Here is a 16,215-nt window from a genome sequence, read left to right on the forward strand (position 1 = left end):
GAGGGTAATAGCTCGAAAACGGTTAGGAATTAGAAAAAAACATATGATATAAAAGTTTTAGATAATTTTAAGAACTTTATTTCATTAGTTGAAAATATTTCTCTCCGATGCACCGTTTTCGAGATATAAGCTAAAAACCAAAAATTCGTACCTTTATCCCCCCCTCCTCCCCCCCGCTCATCACCTAGGAGTCAGGACTTTTGGTATGTTAACAACCTAAGCCTCCTGAACAAGTTTGTGAAGGAATCGCTTAGTTACCTGCTCACGCACTCTACACCTAATTTTGAGTCATTTATTGACTGGACTATAACGTGTTCATTTACCTTCTAGGTACTTACCAGAGTACCCAGTTACTAAGTGCCTGTTTCAAAATATCTGAATAATGGCTACCTGTGGGATAAAAGACATGCTGTCACTGTCTGTTTTATCCACGTTTTATCCCACAGGTATTATCCAGACATAGTGAATCAGGCACTAAAGATAAACTATATGCGTGTGCTATTCTGAACATTGTAGTTAGCAACTTAGTGATAAAATGGTGTATTGTGTATTGCACTTCATTTATTTACTTTGCAGATATTATATTAACCTTTTTTATTTCCTATGTTAAAAATAGAGCTATTACAACAATCATGTGTTACGAACGACAGCTAGGTAGTATTTGCTCATCAATCTCAACATACTTTTACAATCTTACATCAATAATAAATACTCTTCTAAAACTTGTGCCACTTCTGTGACCTATAAAAAAAATACATCCACTTTACAAAACCCTCATTTAGGTATATTTGGGAATGCACACAGACGATCCTTCTTAACTACCAATAATCGTAATTCCGTGAGCCAATCAGAGAATCTAAAATCCAAAATGGCGTCTAAACTAACCAATGACAAGCCAGCTTTTGTTGACGTTTGCGTGCATTCCCATTGCACCGCCGCGCTATTCGGTTAGAACGTCGACGGTGAAGGCTCGCCCCTACACCTTCCGTGCCGGGGGTGACTCCGAGGCGCTGGGGGTCAGCGACAGGCGGCGGATGTTGGGCTTGTCGTACTCCTCCATGGACATGGCTCGAGACATGCGGCGCTCGACGCCCGGCGGCGGCAGGGACGTCAGCAGACCCTGGCCCTGGCAGAACAGCAGCAGCGACTGGGACACCTTCGCTGGCTGGAATGGAAACATAACGGCTAAACAAACTGGTGAGTTGACTTGGCGCTGACAAGAACCGGGCTAGTACGGGGCATTTAAGACGTGTCAAGAGTTTTTAACCGACTTCAAAAAAAGGAGGAGGTTCTCAATTCGTCGGGATATTTGTTTTTGAATCGCACTCACTCACAGCGCGCAGCCTCAAGAGCGAGCGCGACGGATAACTTTTGTCACGTCTTAATAGCGCCCCGTGCAACAGGGCAGGGGTCAAGCCTATGCATCTAGTTTTATAAGTGTTTATAAATGAATAATAATAATGTAATCTCTATTTGACTCACACCGAAAAACATTGCAGATGAAACTTAATTTAACATACTGTACAAATGACGGTCTTATCGCTAAAAGCCTACTCTTCCGACAATCAATGAACATACCATTAATAAATTAAACATACAATAATTATGTACTTAGTTGCTAAGGTAGGATGATTATTCAGAGTCATGCTTCTACATTGTTAACTTTTTACTTCATTGTTCATGTTTCAGATGAGTTCAAATGTAAATTAGAGTAATAATATCTTCATTTATAGGTAGGTAATACTTACGGCAATAACAGGTCATTTATAATGATATGGCTGTAAATAAGGTCACGTCTTGTACTACGTGGGTTAATAGCTTTGGCAAATGGCCCTATCATATCTCGTTTAAAAACTTTGCAATCACCATAAAACATAGATAGCCTAACTGATTGTCAGGTTGTAAAATCAAAATGCATTCATTAACCACCTTATTAGCTATAAATAAAACACAATGGACTGCAAAATTTATATTGAGGAAAATGAATGTACGGCATACGATGTATAAAATAATTACCCTACATTCTGCAGGAGGCCCATGGCATTAAAGTTACGAGTAGGCAACGCACCTACTTCTCACAAAAGAGATGCGGGATCAAATTGGTATTTTTTCATTATGATTGAAGTGTAGAAGTACCAAAAAATTCACGTTACAATAATTATTACTTATACAATTTATTCACAAAAAACTCAGTTCTTCTTTGCTTAATTTCACCAACTTGATGGACTCTTCCCACAGTTCATCTGCAGTCTTGTCACTGTAAGCAGACGATGTAGCTTTTATTATCTTGCAGTCTTTGAACAGTTCCCCGCTGACTGACCCAGCGTTTTCATCCACAGCTACATGAATAGCTGTCTGTGCTCCCTCCATAGGGGTTTTAAACATCACATTGCAAATAATAGTCAAAATACGTCCCACAAACGGTACCCTACCACTGGACCAAATTCTTGTTCCCACCAAACCAGGATCCACGCAGTTTACTACGACATCCGATCCTTGCAATCTTTTCTTTAGGGCTCGAGCGAACGGTATCATACAAAACTTGCTGTTGCAGTACAACTGAATCAGATAGTAATACCCCGAGCTATTCAGCCACTTGAGGTCCACTTCTCCAAATCTGTGCAGTACTGACGATGTGTTCACTACCCTGCTATGTGCTGATTTCATTAATAATGGCAAGAGTAGCACAGTTAACAGAAAATGTCCAAAATAATTCACTTGCATGATAAAATTGAGTCCATCATCTGTAAAGAATTCACCAGGTATTCCAACACCAGCATTGTTCACTAAAATGTCTAGTCGATTTTCATTCGATAATAAATTCCCTGCAAACTTTCGAACTGATTTTAAAGATCCAAGATCAAGGTTCATAAACACCACGTTTTTGTTTTCCGTTTCTTTCTCTATCAGATTTTTAGCATGTCTTCCTTCTTCGTCAAAGGGACACACAATTATAACTTTTGCGCCACGTCGTGCGAAATCTTTGGCTATTTCGAGTCCCATGCCAGATGTTCCTCCTGTTATTATAGCTGTCTTTCCATCGAGCTTTGCTTTGGACGAGCACACCGCATTGGTTTTCTTTTGATATACACTAACTAATACCAATATAATTAAAGATATAGTTGTTAAGAAGAAAATCATTGTCGACTTCTTGACTAAACCAGGTGTGGCCTAGAACTGAGCTGATCTCTATGAGACAGTTGCACTTTATGAAGAAAATTATAATTGGTTAAGTAATGTGAACAGGACAATAATGCACATTAACCTTCCAAGCACTATTCTTTTATACCTACCTCATATAAAAAGTCCTACATACTATAAATACTTAAGGATGGTGGAAGGAAGGTTTGCTTTCTGCCACGATCAGCCAGTTGTTATCAACCACTGCTAAACATGGGCCTCTCACAAAGAGCACCAGATTGAAACATTCTGTCATCTGCCTATCTCATCCAGCCACTACTGGCTACTTGTCTAAGACTATGGTCCAGTGGATGGAAGACTACGTTTGTTTATTTGTCGTTAGAGCCTCTAGAACTTGACTATACCAACAGTTATCGGGTCTTCAGCTGATAAAATATGATGCTGGGGGTCACCTACGGGAGATTAGTATTACTACGAGTAGTAAATCTACAACAAGTGTTAAACTGAGTATAAATGATGATGGGCACAAATATATGGAAGCTGGGACCATCACCAATAGAAATGAGTGATACGTCGTTGAAAAGGTATTTTTTGCAGAATATGAATAACGGAAGCGCATCTCCTGATTTACTGTCCAATTAGAATAATCGTACCTTGAAAGTTATTATATTTTATTCCTGTAATTTTAATGTTTTTGTTATTGTTTCACATTCATTTTGTTTTTTTTTAAATGATCATCATTCATTATAATATTATATTTGTTTATTATCTCAGTAAATAAAAACAGTTGAAAGTAATTTCTCCTATTTTAGTAATACGTGTTTACGTGTATTACCCCCTTAAATGTCAACAGGAGAGAGAGTAAAATGCCATAGAAAAATACTTCCTTCCGACGAATATATTTCAAAATGGACAACTTATACGGATTTGTCGTCATAATATTTTTTTGCTCATTTGAAAAGAGCTATCCAACCATGTATGACTCATTTTTATTGGACATAGGTCCCAAAACGCCCATTGTCATTTAGCAATGAGTTATTTTGAAATACGTTATGTTAAGTTATGCGTTGTTCCTTCAGAATCGACATAATTGTAAACGTCACTTCATAATAATTGTCGCTGTTATTGCTAAATGATCTATTATGATATATTTTTTTGGTTTTCAGGGCGAACTGATAGTATTTCAAGAACTTCAGGAATAAGGTAGGTATATTTCTTAAATCTTCAATCCATACTGCAAATGCACCCCCGGCCGATCAAAAGAGCAAGAATCCATTTTCTTAAATAATATAAAATGAAAGACATTTTCTATATTAATTTATAATTATAAATAATAACTTAAGTATACCTAACTATACCAGTTATATTTACAAGAAACTCTCAGACAGTTTCTAAGGAACTGCCAATTGTATCTAATTCAAACTAAATTAAATTCCTAATTTAAACTAAATTAATTACTTATTTCTACATCCGTATGTTTTAATTACATAATATACATATACATGGTAAGTTTCTTAACCCACATATAAATAAATAACCATAATCAGCTAATCACAGATAGGTCGTTGCCCCGATGCATGCATAATATTTAAACAGAACCAAGGTCGCTGCGCGCACGCAACGTTCGAACTCGGTTATTATAATATTTTTAGGCCAGTTACATAAGTAACGTTACGTTACGTACGGTTGTTATAATAAGGTGAAGGTTCTAGTGAAACATTGGCTTCTCGGTTTAGTCACCGCTTAATGGCACTATCACAGTAGATGACTATTACTTTCTATTCACTCTGCATCTACACAAATTCGTAGAAATTTTAATCCATCACTAAATTCGCTACTAGGCCTACATCTAATTTTATGGATCTATGCAAAAGATTGAAAACATTCTTTGAGTTCCTCTTTTGTTAATTTTACACACTTCACAGATTCCTCCCACAGCTTAGCAGCCAGCTCGTCGTTGTACGCCCATTTGACTCCTCTAGTCAGCTTACAGTTCTTGAACAGTTCTCCGCTGATCTTGCCAGCTGTGTCGTCTACCGCCACGTATATGGCGGTCTGCGCGCCCTCGCGAGGAGTCTTGAACGAGTGCTTGAAGAAGAAGCTCACGATGTCTCCAGCGAAAGGAATAGGCACGCTGTGGAATATAGCTGTCCCCACGGCACCAGGATCCACGCTGTTGACAACCACACTAGAGTCTTTAATTCTTCTCGTGAGTTCCCGAGAAAACGGTATAGTGCAAAACTTGCTCTTCCCGTAAATCCAGATTTTCGACCAATGATTTGAATTTAGATGATCGACTCGAAGGTTAAACCCGAGGTTGTGTAAAATTGAGGCCGTATTCACTATCCTACCAGCTTTGGATTTCTTCAAAAGCGGTAGGAGTAAAATCGTCAGCAGGAAATGGCCGAAATAGTTGACCTGCATGATGAAGTTTAGTCCATCCTCTGTATCGTTAGTGGCGGGGATTCCCACGCCCGCATTGTTGACAAGGATATCCAGGCGCTCTTCAGTAGCCAGGATATGCTGCGCGAAGTTCCTCACAGACTTCAGAGACGCCAGATCCAGATGCTGGTACACCACATTCTCGTTGCCTGAAGCAGCTACGATTTCCTTTCTTCCGTTGACGCCCTCTTTCTCGAAAGGGCAAACGACGATGACTCTAGCTCCGCGCTTGGCGAAGTCTTTGGCAATTTCGAGGCCCATGCCTGCGGTGCCCCCGGTCACGAGGGCTGTCTTCCCGTCGAGGCGAGCAGTGGACGTGCACATCGCGTTGGTCCGCTTCTGGTGGCGGGCGACCAGCAGCAGTAGGGTTGCCACAACAAATACTACGGCAAGCAGCATGGTTGAGGAAGCGGCGGTGGCAACGATCGATGGAGATGTAAGAAACGCCCCGGTGGCGGCTTGGCGGGCCGAGGCTTCAAGTCGGACTGGCGAGCGCTCTCAAGCGAATCCGATTAAATGAACGGATCGTGAGGTCTCATAATTTAGGGGTTCAGAGAGCTATTAATAGTTATTACCTGAACATTATGTTAGAGGTATTCAGTATCAGATGTAATTAGGATTCCTATAATTAATCTACCCGTGTAAGTGACTATGTAACACTTAGTATCAGTAAGTAGATGTAGGTAAGTAACAGTACAAATAAATTTGCTCGATTATATTCATTGTATACTGCACTTATGAACAATTTAGTGACTGTGACGTGATTTTATTAAAGTTCTAACACGATGTTAGTTATTTACAAAACGGAGCCTTAGCAGTCCAAGAAGACAAGATTTTTTTTACACCGAGGTGATCGAAGCCAAAATAGGTCAAAAAAAATTCTGCTTCGCATTTTTATGTCTTTACCGATCAAAAAGAAATTCATTACACCTTGTGCATTACATAAAGTTTTTATGTATTAATAATTATTATCAAAGTAAGATCAGCAGTTCATTAGAATAATATTTTGTAGTCAATACAATGACTATATTCAAAAGCTGCAATTTTCAACTAAGTAAACTAACAACATAATTTCAGTTTATACACACGACCGAGCGTATGTTAATACATACCACTTATTTCAGGAAGAACCTGCATATTAAGCAATCAAATTATTTCATACTAATATATACCTATCAAGACAAAATTATATCTAAACTTCATCTGAAGACTGAATTACCTTATACACGTGCCGGCAATATTGTGGGTGTGGTTTAGTAATCCGTGATATACTTACCTAAAATTTACTTGACTTTAGTGACTGGAAAAATAACACTTATGCTCGCCTATCGATGGTATTATGTTTATCTAGAATCCTGTGTGTTAAAAGAAGTTTTGCTTCCAAATCTGTAGGTCAATGTTATGCGAATGAACTTGGAAAAAACCCGATTCTGCGAGCCTGTTTAAGTTGAACCGTGGCCAGCGGGACATAAACATGACTGTGATTATTTATCACAGAACTAAGTTATTATAAATCAAAGTTGAATTAATTAAATAACGTATGCTATGCGAATAACGTTGTCCACCTCAGCTAAGGCTATTGAAAAAATGAAACGGATATAGGTACTTAAGTAAAATTGTACTAACTAGATATAAGTAAAAATTGTAATAGATTTAAGCAAAAAGTTGAAATGCTCGAGGAGTTTCTTTCGCCATTTCTTTCCTCCTCAATGACGGGGATTGTGAAATGGAGGTAGATGACTATCGACAAAATTTTAATAATTGTAAAATTTTACGTCGATTAAACCATTTGACTTTGACTATATGCCACCTAACTAACACAATAACGGCACCTCGGAAGACTCTCCGATTATCTGACATGTAAGTACACAAAGCAAAGGTGGCATTCTAAATTCGTATATAGAGTAACTTTCCTAAATCGTTATAAACAGTCAAGCGGCAGAAAAACTACCAGGAATTCATAACAATAAGTAGATATATAAATATACTGACCGCCTCAGCCAGTACGTCGCCCACTCGCTCCACCTTCAGTATGGTGACCCGCTCCTTGTGCTCCATCTCCTTGTACATCTTCTCGACGACGGCGGAGTAGGGGCTGAGCGTGCCCGTGATCAGCAGGATGTCGGGCTGGCACCCCTTCAGCACCAGGTCTTTGCGGCTGCGGAGATAGGGAGGTTTGAGTCTAATAAAAGTCTTCCCAGAGTGATGCGTCACAATAGCATTGCCACTTTATTTCAACATAGCATGTTACAGGGTACCTTGATTAAAATTAAGTAACTCTTTTTAAGACGCCTGCCTTGCAAAGAAAAAGAGTTGCGCATGACAAGACGTCGCGTCACATCAGCGGCTAAGGCCTGGGTCTCCTATTTACGCCGTAGATCGCGTCCAGCGTCTCGCCGTAGGCCGCGTCACAATGCTTAGGCCCGGGTCTCCTATTTACTCCGTAGGTCGCGTCAAGTGTCACCGCCGTAGGCCGCGTCACGATACTCATAACATCTACGCGCCAACGTCGGCGTGTGAGGGAGACCGCATCAGTACATTTCTATAGTGAGCATTGTGACGCGGCCTACGGCGTGACGCTGGACGCGAACTACGGCGTAAATAGGAGACCAAGGCCTTATTATGTCTACGCGCCAACGTCGGCGTGTGAGGGAGACCGCATCAGTACATTTCTATAGTGAGCATCATGACGCGGCCTACGGCGTGACGCTGGACGCGATCTACGGCGTAAATAGGAGACCCGGGCCTAAAGCTAGCGCGACGCAAAACTTTAGCCACGTACTGTTTTGCGCTTCTTGCACCCCTCGTAGGTTAGCTGAAGGATATACAGGACTCGCTTGACCTTGACATAAAGGGTACATTAAGGACTCACTTGATGAAGGCCTTGACGTAGAGCTTGATGTTGTGCGTGTTGAGGTTCCCGCGCAGACGCGAGCGGTACTCGCTGAGCATGCGCTCCCGCTCCATGGCGTCGCCGCCTTCCATCGAGATTTGCTGCAAGGTGGAACTTGTTATGGCAGGTTTAAAGAAGGTTTAAAGTTCATTTTGTGTTAGGTTTTATGAGGTGGAAATGGATGGAGGCATCAGATTTGCTGCATTATGCACCGTGTTATTATTGTAGGTTTAAAGAAGGTTTCAAGTTCATTTTGTGTTAGGTTTTATGAGGGTGGAACTCTTTTCATCGATTTGCTGTAATGTGGAAATTGTTACTGTATGTTTTGAACTGCTTTTGTGTTGTATGTGGTATTATAATGTAGGATCGAGGGTGGAAGTTAATCATTAATCCGGTATGTGCACTGTGTGGTTATGTATTGTGTTAACTGGGTGAAAATTCATCCCGTTGATCGGGTATCTGACATAAGCAGCATTTTTCTATTAGGAAAACTGCTGCACTTTGGCAGCGGTGGAATATTAATCCATGTTATACTGTTTGTTAGAATCTAGATTACACGACAGGACACGGATTAAGAAAGCTATTAAATTCCAGCATAAAAAGGTTAAAGTTATAACCAGTGATTGCTCTTAATTGACAATAACAATTATGATTTAATGCATGAACAAGCGCCGGGAGGGTGCAAAAAACTATTCTATAGAAGTAATAAAGCATAATTAACGAAGCACAGTAGGGGAAGAAAAAGTCAGAACAGTTATCAATGCAATAAAATGAAGATGAACATTCGTTAAATATCATGCATCTACTTTACTAAGGAGTGTAAACACTGTATTATAAATTTTGCTTTTAGAGATAAGTATATTAAGATATGTTTTCCTGTAATTTCAGCTCATCAATATAATTATTATTAAGACAGATGAACAATAATAAAATAATAGTAGTTACAGACTTTTTACTTTGCAATAAACACATCATCAAAAACTAATTGTGAAAAATACATAAACTAAAGTTACAGGAAAGCATCAATCAATATTAGCATAAGGGGTATTTTAAGAAACTAGGTAAATAAAGCTATAAACAAGTTAAAGGTGGTTAGTATGTTAGTATCAAGCCGTAAATACCTACAGTTATATTTGAACCATGTACGTACTTTATAAAACAATCCAGGCCCCCATTAGTATCATTCGCAACAACAGAAAACCAACAAACCTGATATCTAAAGAACGCGGGCTCTGTCTCTAAACTCACATGTCCGAACTTGTGGTAGATCAAAAAATCCTCCTCTGACTGGGATATGTCTGTCCCTTTCCACCTCGAGAAGCGGGTGCGGAAGGCGTCTGCGACGGAGGAGGTGGAGGCGGTGCAGTTGACGAGAATCAGGCCCAGCAGGCGGCGAGGGTGGGCCAGTCCGCAGCGCGCCAGCACGTTGGCCCCGGCGCCTTCGCCGAGCCCCACGGCGTAGCGGATGTGAAGGAAGTCCAAGACGGTGATCAAGTCCTCGCCCAGGGTTTGGAGGGACGGGAATTGGTAGCTGTGGAGAAAGAGAGAGTTGGTCGTTTAGTAATTGTTGCTATGTTTTGAACAGTCGATAGACCAATGAATTGGTAGCACACAGTTTTTTTGGGAATCCGATATGGCATCTGTTTATATATTTTAAGGTCATAAAGTCATAAGGTCTCTGCCTTCTTCCACTTCAGACAGTGTTCCACATTTCTGGTGGTAAGGGACATTTTCATTACTTACATAAAACCGCAAAGATACTAGTCAAAAAAGTTATAAGAGCAACTCACGAGTCGGGCAGATCGGGAGAGTTCTCCTCGTGGCCCGGCACGTCGATGTGGATGAAGCAGGAGCGCTCCTTGATCTCAGACATGGCCGGGCAGTTCACGTAGTCCACCATCGACGAGTCTGTGGAGAGAAAGAACCTCCAATTTTATACGAGCGAGATGCAGGGTGTTATTTTATTTGTGATGTCGCCTTTCATTTTCAACAACTTTAATTACCTAGTTTTATTATTACTGAAAAAATTGCTTCAGTTCTTTATTTACCTACTGTATTTTCTCATTGTCTTTGTATATTAAAAGGTTAAAGAATGTCAGCCTGCGGAGTAGTAGGTAGGTACCTATACTGAATCAGGATGAAATTATAAAACAGGATGACTCTGCTTGACCAAAAACGAAGTTTCCTCATTCAAGGTACAATTAATTCAAAGAGATAACAATTAGCGACTAATTTGAAGGCGCCCTAATACTCACGGTTGGTGCCGAGGTCGTGGACCGTCACGAACACACATCTCTTGTCCTGTTGGCTCAGGTCACCCTGGAAGTACATATTGAAAAAAATATTAAAGAACTGGATTGATCTATCACGTATGTGCCTTCTACAATGTGAGTAAGTACAAATAATAATATCCACACAAGTGCTGTAAAAAATTTAAAATATTTAATCTAAGGCATTTTTCTGAAAGGGACACCCTATATATGTATGAACTTACCTGCGGACGCGGCAGATGCCCCTGTTCAAGCAGCATGGAAAAGTTATTTCAATATAGTTTAGTTATCAGCTATCAGTTTCTTTAAAAAAGCGTCACTTTTAACCTGACTGACGATACTATATGGAATGAATATACATGTTTGTAGGTATGTTGTAACACAAGAACATAAGTATAATAGAGCTTCCATACCGTTCGTTCCCATCAACAATAATGCATACATCTATATGAAGGCATATTCTATTATTTTAATAGAACCTTTACATTCCATTACAGCTGAAGGCAGTCGCCGCTATCGAGACGCAATTTCCTGGCGTTCCGGAGAAAACAATGTTATGTCATGGAATACTGGATTCTAGCCGCTCTCTTTCTTACTAGATGGTTAATAAAGAAATTCTAATGTGATTGGAGATTGAATTTTGAACTTGAATAGAATTATGTAAGTATTTTCAGGTTAATCCAAGGAATAAAAAAATTATCAGTTTTACTTTACTTGTATTGGTTATACTCGTTTTTAATCAATGATATCACTGGATCCCGCGGCATCTCCATTAACGAATACCTATTGAACCCCGCCTTGAGGAAATAATTCGTAAGTACTTTATAAGTAACAATTATTATTATCGTCCACCAACCCATATTTTCCATGCTCCATCAATCGGCAACGACGCAGTTTACCATTACGGTAACATTTCCACCCTCACAGCCTCAAAGACCTTTACAAATACACAAATTTTCACGAAACATTGAATCCGAAAAGATATCAGGGAAATGCGAAAGTTGGGGCTAGAAATAGCTACTTTTGAAATGCTAATATTTTTTTCTCTCTATATTTTCCCGGGTAGGTAATGAAAGTGAATCGTTTTCGAGATTCTTTTTAATCCTCAACGGAAAAATGGCTTGCTTTTCTGTGTATCTCTGTGTATGTATCTGTCTGTGGTAGAGTAGCTCCCAAATGGCTGAATCGATTTTCGTTTTTAAGGGTCATCATAGGTAATGATACCCCGAATGTACTTAGCCATGTTTCATGAAAATTGGTTCAACCGTTCAAAAGTTATGCGTTTTATTTTTGAATCTTGGGGGTTTTTCACGTTGTAGGTGACTTGTTTCAGTATCGTTTATCCAATTCTGGGAAAGTATACCGATTCAGGGTGTTGCAAAAAGGGTAAACTAAACCCCGAAAGGGGGTGACTCAGGTGGTCATTCTGAACAACTTTTGTTTTAGGAGTTTTGAAAATTCACGAAAAAAAATATACCTTTTCCATGGAAACTTTAGTATACCCTTTTTGCAACACTCTGTACACCGATTATTTTATTTTGAAGAATTCCTCTTGACACTGAAGCTGTAAGGTTCTCACCTGAACATGGACGTGGATGTCGCCGCTGCGGTCCGTGCTGACCACATATTTCTGAAACAAAAGAAAACACGTTCAGAACAATATTACATTTACAATAAACGGAGGTCAAGAGGAATATTTAGGATGATAGGGTTTTGCAAAAATGGTATAAGTATGCCGAAAAGGAGTGACTGGGCTTTTGTCAAAAAATGAACATGGCAAAAAAACACTTCGTTGTAGATATTTTAATATGAAATAGATGGAGTGTAAGTGCATAAGTAACGTTTCGACAAATAACACCTCAATTCTACCATTGACCTATTTTATTATTTTGAATTACCTAGTTCTATTAATATTATTTTGGTGAGAATATTTGTGCCATTGATACAATGGTAAACTCAAAACTGTTTGACAGTAAATAAAATAGGAACAGTTGTATGCTTTGTTTTTATATGTGACATATCATCTTGTTAGTATATCGTTTATCTAAGAGTATAAAACAAAAGTGCTGTTAAGATGTAGTAGGTAGCCCACGCCAAGAGCGTTGTTCGTCTATTTCCGGACGCACTGAAAACGCACCGGGCGCACTGTAAACACATTACAGCGCGACTGAAAATGTTAAATGCCCCACCTCACAACTAATAGTTTTTTTGTATATAAAATGTTGGTACGTAGCTGAGAGTATAACGTCAAATAATGTGTGAAATGGTATGCTTTGGCTCACATGACAAGTAAATGATTTAATTCATCGTAGAAATACAAATTATGAACGTATTTTTTTAACAAACACCAACCGTTTGAAGAAGGGGCTCTTTGTCTTTGGAGAGAGCGGAGGCAAGAAACTCCTAATAACTAGTAGATACATATATACTTATAGAATAGATTTTGTCTATCTGCTTATTTTATGAGTTGCATCCATTGAAATGTATTTTAATTCACTTAGATTTCACAATAGTCAATACTATCAATGTATGTGACAAAACTAGCTAAGAAGATAAGGAATCATCAACCTGGATCAAACTGCACGTGTAATGTAGATACTGTTATGTTCGTAGTTCATAATACATTATGTGCCTACGTGAGGCTAGGGGAGCCTAAGGGGTCACTCTATAATAACGAAAATCTAAGTTACGGAGCGCTACTTCACACGTCAAGACTCTCTCTCGTTGTATTAAACGTGCCGATTGCACGACAGCTCTCGGTTTGTTTTTCGTCAGTATAGAGTAACCCGCCTGCATCAGTTACAGAACACACGTATTATTTATTCCGGATGCGATGCATCGTCGCTCCGTAACTAGGATGTGACGTCATCAACGACAGGCGAAGGCTGATCATTCTGAACAACGCATGTAAGTAGGTATACAGGTTGTTGCTAAAACAGGATTTTTAAATACAGGTCGCATTTACCTTCAATCGACAACTGCACAATACTGTTAAAAACACCGCATCTTACGACATTCTGGAAAATTTTGGAATGTTTTTAAACACTCATTCATTGAATTGGACAAACTTGAAAAGGATAACAACTTGCGTGACCTACGTACATTCGGATTACCTTTCTTTAACTTCCGAACAGAGCATGAACTCCACTGCGTGAAGTATTTACTATACATGAGTATATAAAGTCAATCAATTACGCTCTCGCTGCGACACGTATTATTTCACTGTCCATTGATAATTAATTTAATACAGTTTAAAGTTATCCTTATCAGTTGTGTTGGTGGTAAATTTGAAGAAACAACTTAGAGCCACTTAATTGTGCCTCGGTGATTCCTGTAAGTCACTTATTTTAACTACAATATCGAGAAAACTGAACAGAAACTAGTTCTTCATACGCCCCGCCACCCGCACTCGCCCCTCCGAGACCTGCCGCTCGCTACTGACCGGCCGGTATTGTACCGAATGCTGCGGGACGCGCACTGCGGGTAGATTTGAGTCATCGCCCGCGCGCCGATATCACACCAAATACACCGACGAATGCTTCGGGACGCGGCTTTGTGACGTCAGACATTCCGCATCAGACCTACAACTCTGTTGGTAACACGTCGTTAATACCTGAACTGCGAACATCAACATGAACTGCGAAGCATGTAGGACTAGCGTAAGCATAAAGGAGCTGCTAAAATGCTATGCGTGCAGAAAGGCATTCCACTACAGGTGTCTTAACATAACTGATGCGGAATATACAAGCCGCATCGACGAGCTTAAGAATGGGTGGCGCTGCCCGCCGTGTTCCAATATAACCCGACGCACCTACAAGGAGAGAGACAGCACTCCGGTCCGGGCTCGGCTCGACACACTGCTGGATGAGACCCACATGTCCTGCGACGAATCTTTAACTGGTGCATCGATCTCATTTATCGATACACAATCAGACTCGAAGATGGTAGCAGGCGATGATCAAGTATCAGCGTCCTCTAAAGCAAACGTTCTGCGCCCTGAAGCAATTACTCGCGAACCTAGCAGTTTTACTCTCGACACGAAGATGCGAGATGGCATACTGAACGGCATACGATCCGATATTTCAAAATTAGTGCGAGAAGTACTATCGACTGAACTAAAACTACTTCAGGATAAAGTTCACAGTCTTGAAGAGGCGATGAATTTTGCGGACCTCGAACGTGCCGATCTCAAAAAACAAATTAACAAGAGTGAAGAAGATCTCAAGAAATTAAAACACGAAAACACATTTCTATCGCAGACCTGTAAAGATCTTAACTCAAGAATTACCGGCCTTGAACGTGAAACACTACAACAACAACAGTGGGCAAGGCTGCAGAACATAGAAATTGTCGGTGTGCCGGAAAACAAAAATGAATGCTTACCAGACGTAATAAAAAAGCTAGCGACCCATCTCAATGTAGAACTTCAGGCCGATGACGTTGAGTTTGCGCATCGCGTGCAGCCGAAGCGCACTGCGCCGGCGCGCCGTCCACGCACCATAGTGGTTCGTCTGCGTCGTCGCATTGTCAAAGACACGCTCATAGCTGCTGCGCGTAAATCACGTAAAACCCTGACATCAGAGTGCATTGGAACAGGTGGAGAAAAGCAAAAAATATACGTAAATGAGCATTTAACGCTGCATTCTAAACAGCTACTGATGAAATGTAAAGAAAAGGCTAAAGAAACTTCTTATGACTTCGTCTGGACAAAAAACTGCAGAATTTATGTTCGGAAGAACGAAAAGTCACCGCATTTGTTGATTTCATCAGAAGCCGACATAAAGAAAATGGCGTCCTGATATTTATTTTGCTCCGAGTTAAAAACAAATCTTTTATTATTTTTCTAAATGTAAAAGGCTTATTTTCATCTCTATTATTAAGTTTAATTAAATATTTTTACACAAACTCGCATACACACTCACTGTCACACTCACACATCCTCACATCCCCTAACACGCTCACTGATTATACAATACAAGACACTAAATACCTACTTACCTGCTACAATGTGCAATCAATTAATATAAGTAATACTTATTCCATTCTAATTACATTATTAAAAACACTGTTCTTTAATACTTTAAAAATAGTTAGCTGTATAAACATATTAGATAAGTTTAACTCACACCGTCTTATAATTCGATCCTAAAAAACTATCAATATTTTACCAAAATGTTAATGGACTACGCACTAAAACAACTACATTCTACAACAACACTATCGAGTTTAAACACGATCTGATACTCATAACGGAAACCTCTCTTTGTGAAGGCATTTTGAACTCCGAACTCGTAAACCTGGACCGCTATGACGTTGTAAGACGCGACCGCTCCACAGACACCACCGGTGGAGGAGTGCTGGCGCTCTGTGCTGGGCGCCTTAACATTATCCCGCGTCTAAACTGGGAGCGCCCCGACTTAGAATGTATATGGTTTACTGTTCCTGCCAAGGCTATTTGCTCGCCTAAAA

The 16,215-nt window shown here is 39.9% G+C and overlaps 3 protein-coding genes across 10 annotated transcripts in view; all 3 read right to left on the reverse strand.

The window, feature by feature from the left end:
- Positions 1 to 330: 330 nt before the first annotated feature.
- The window catches only part of LOC105382104 (uncharacterized protein ZK1073.1), a 47,201-nt gene continuing 31,316 nt past the window's right edge, over positions 331 to 16,215 (reverse strand). For 4 of the 8 annotated variants that reach the window (XM_048628973.1, XM_048628972.1, XM_048628971.1 and 1 more), the window contains 7 exons: positions 12,326 to 12,376; positions 10,732 to 10,795; positions 10,267 to 10,384; positions 9,686 to 10,007; positions 8,456 to 8,577; positions 7,576 to 7,741; positions 334 to 1,165 (listed from right to left, as the gene is read on the reverse strand). In XM_048628973.1, the coding sequence (XP_048484930.1) occupies positions 977 to 1,165; positions 7,576 to 7,741; positions 8,456 to 8,577; positions 9,686 to 10,007; positions 10,267 to 10,384; positions 10,732 to 10,795; positions 12,326 to 12,376 (1,032 nt within the window). In that variant the 3' untranslated portion in view covers positions 334 to 976. Of the gene's footprint in view, positions 1,166 to 7,575; positions 7,742 to 8,455; positions 8,578 to 9,685; positions 10,008 to 10,266; positions 10,385 to 10,731; positions 10,796 to 12,325; positions 12,383 to 16,215 lie in introns of those variants that run through there. The other 4 variants (XM_048628970.1, XM_048628967.1, XM_048628968.1 and 1 more) reach the window with 3 other exon arrangements.
- LOC105382102 (retinol dehydrogenase 12) lies at positions 1,621 to 3,644 on the reverse strand. The gene has a single exon (XM_038105693.2). The coding sequence runs from the start codon at positions 3,139 to 3,141 to the stop codon at positions 2,179 to 2,181; it is 963 nt and encodes a 320-aa protein (XP_037961621.2). The 5' UTR covers positions 3,142 to 3,644; the 3' UTR covers positions 1,621 to 2,178.
- Positions 4,955 to 6,259, reverse strand: LOC105382103 (retinol dehydrogenase 11-like). Its single transcript, XM_011551928.3, has one exon. It carries the CDS (start codon positions 5,980 to 5,982, stop codon positions 5,005 to 5,007), a length of 978 nt encoding a protein of 325 aa, XP_011550230.3. The 5' UTR covers positions 5,983 to 6,259; the 3' UTR covers positions 4,955 to 5,004.

This window comes from Plutella xylostella, chromosome 22 (assembly GCF_932276165.1).
Source record: "Plutella xylostella chromosome 22, ilPluXylo3.1, whole genome shotgun sequence".
In the NCBI taxonomy this organism is placed as follows: domain Eukaryota; kingdom Metazoa; phylum Arthropoda; class Insecta; order Lepidoptera; family Plutellidae; genus Plutella; species Plutella xylostella.

Excerpts from the sequence above, each read along its gene's own strand:
- LOC105382102 (XM_038105693.2), bottom strand. The coding sequence starts at position 3,141 with ATGATTTTCTTCTTAACAACTATATCTTTAATTATATTGGTATTAGTT.
- LOC105382103 (XM_011551928.3), bottom strand. The coding sequence starts at position 5,982 with ATGCTGCTTGCCGTAGTATTTGTTGTGGCAACCCTACTGCTGCTGGTC.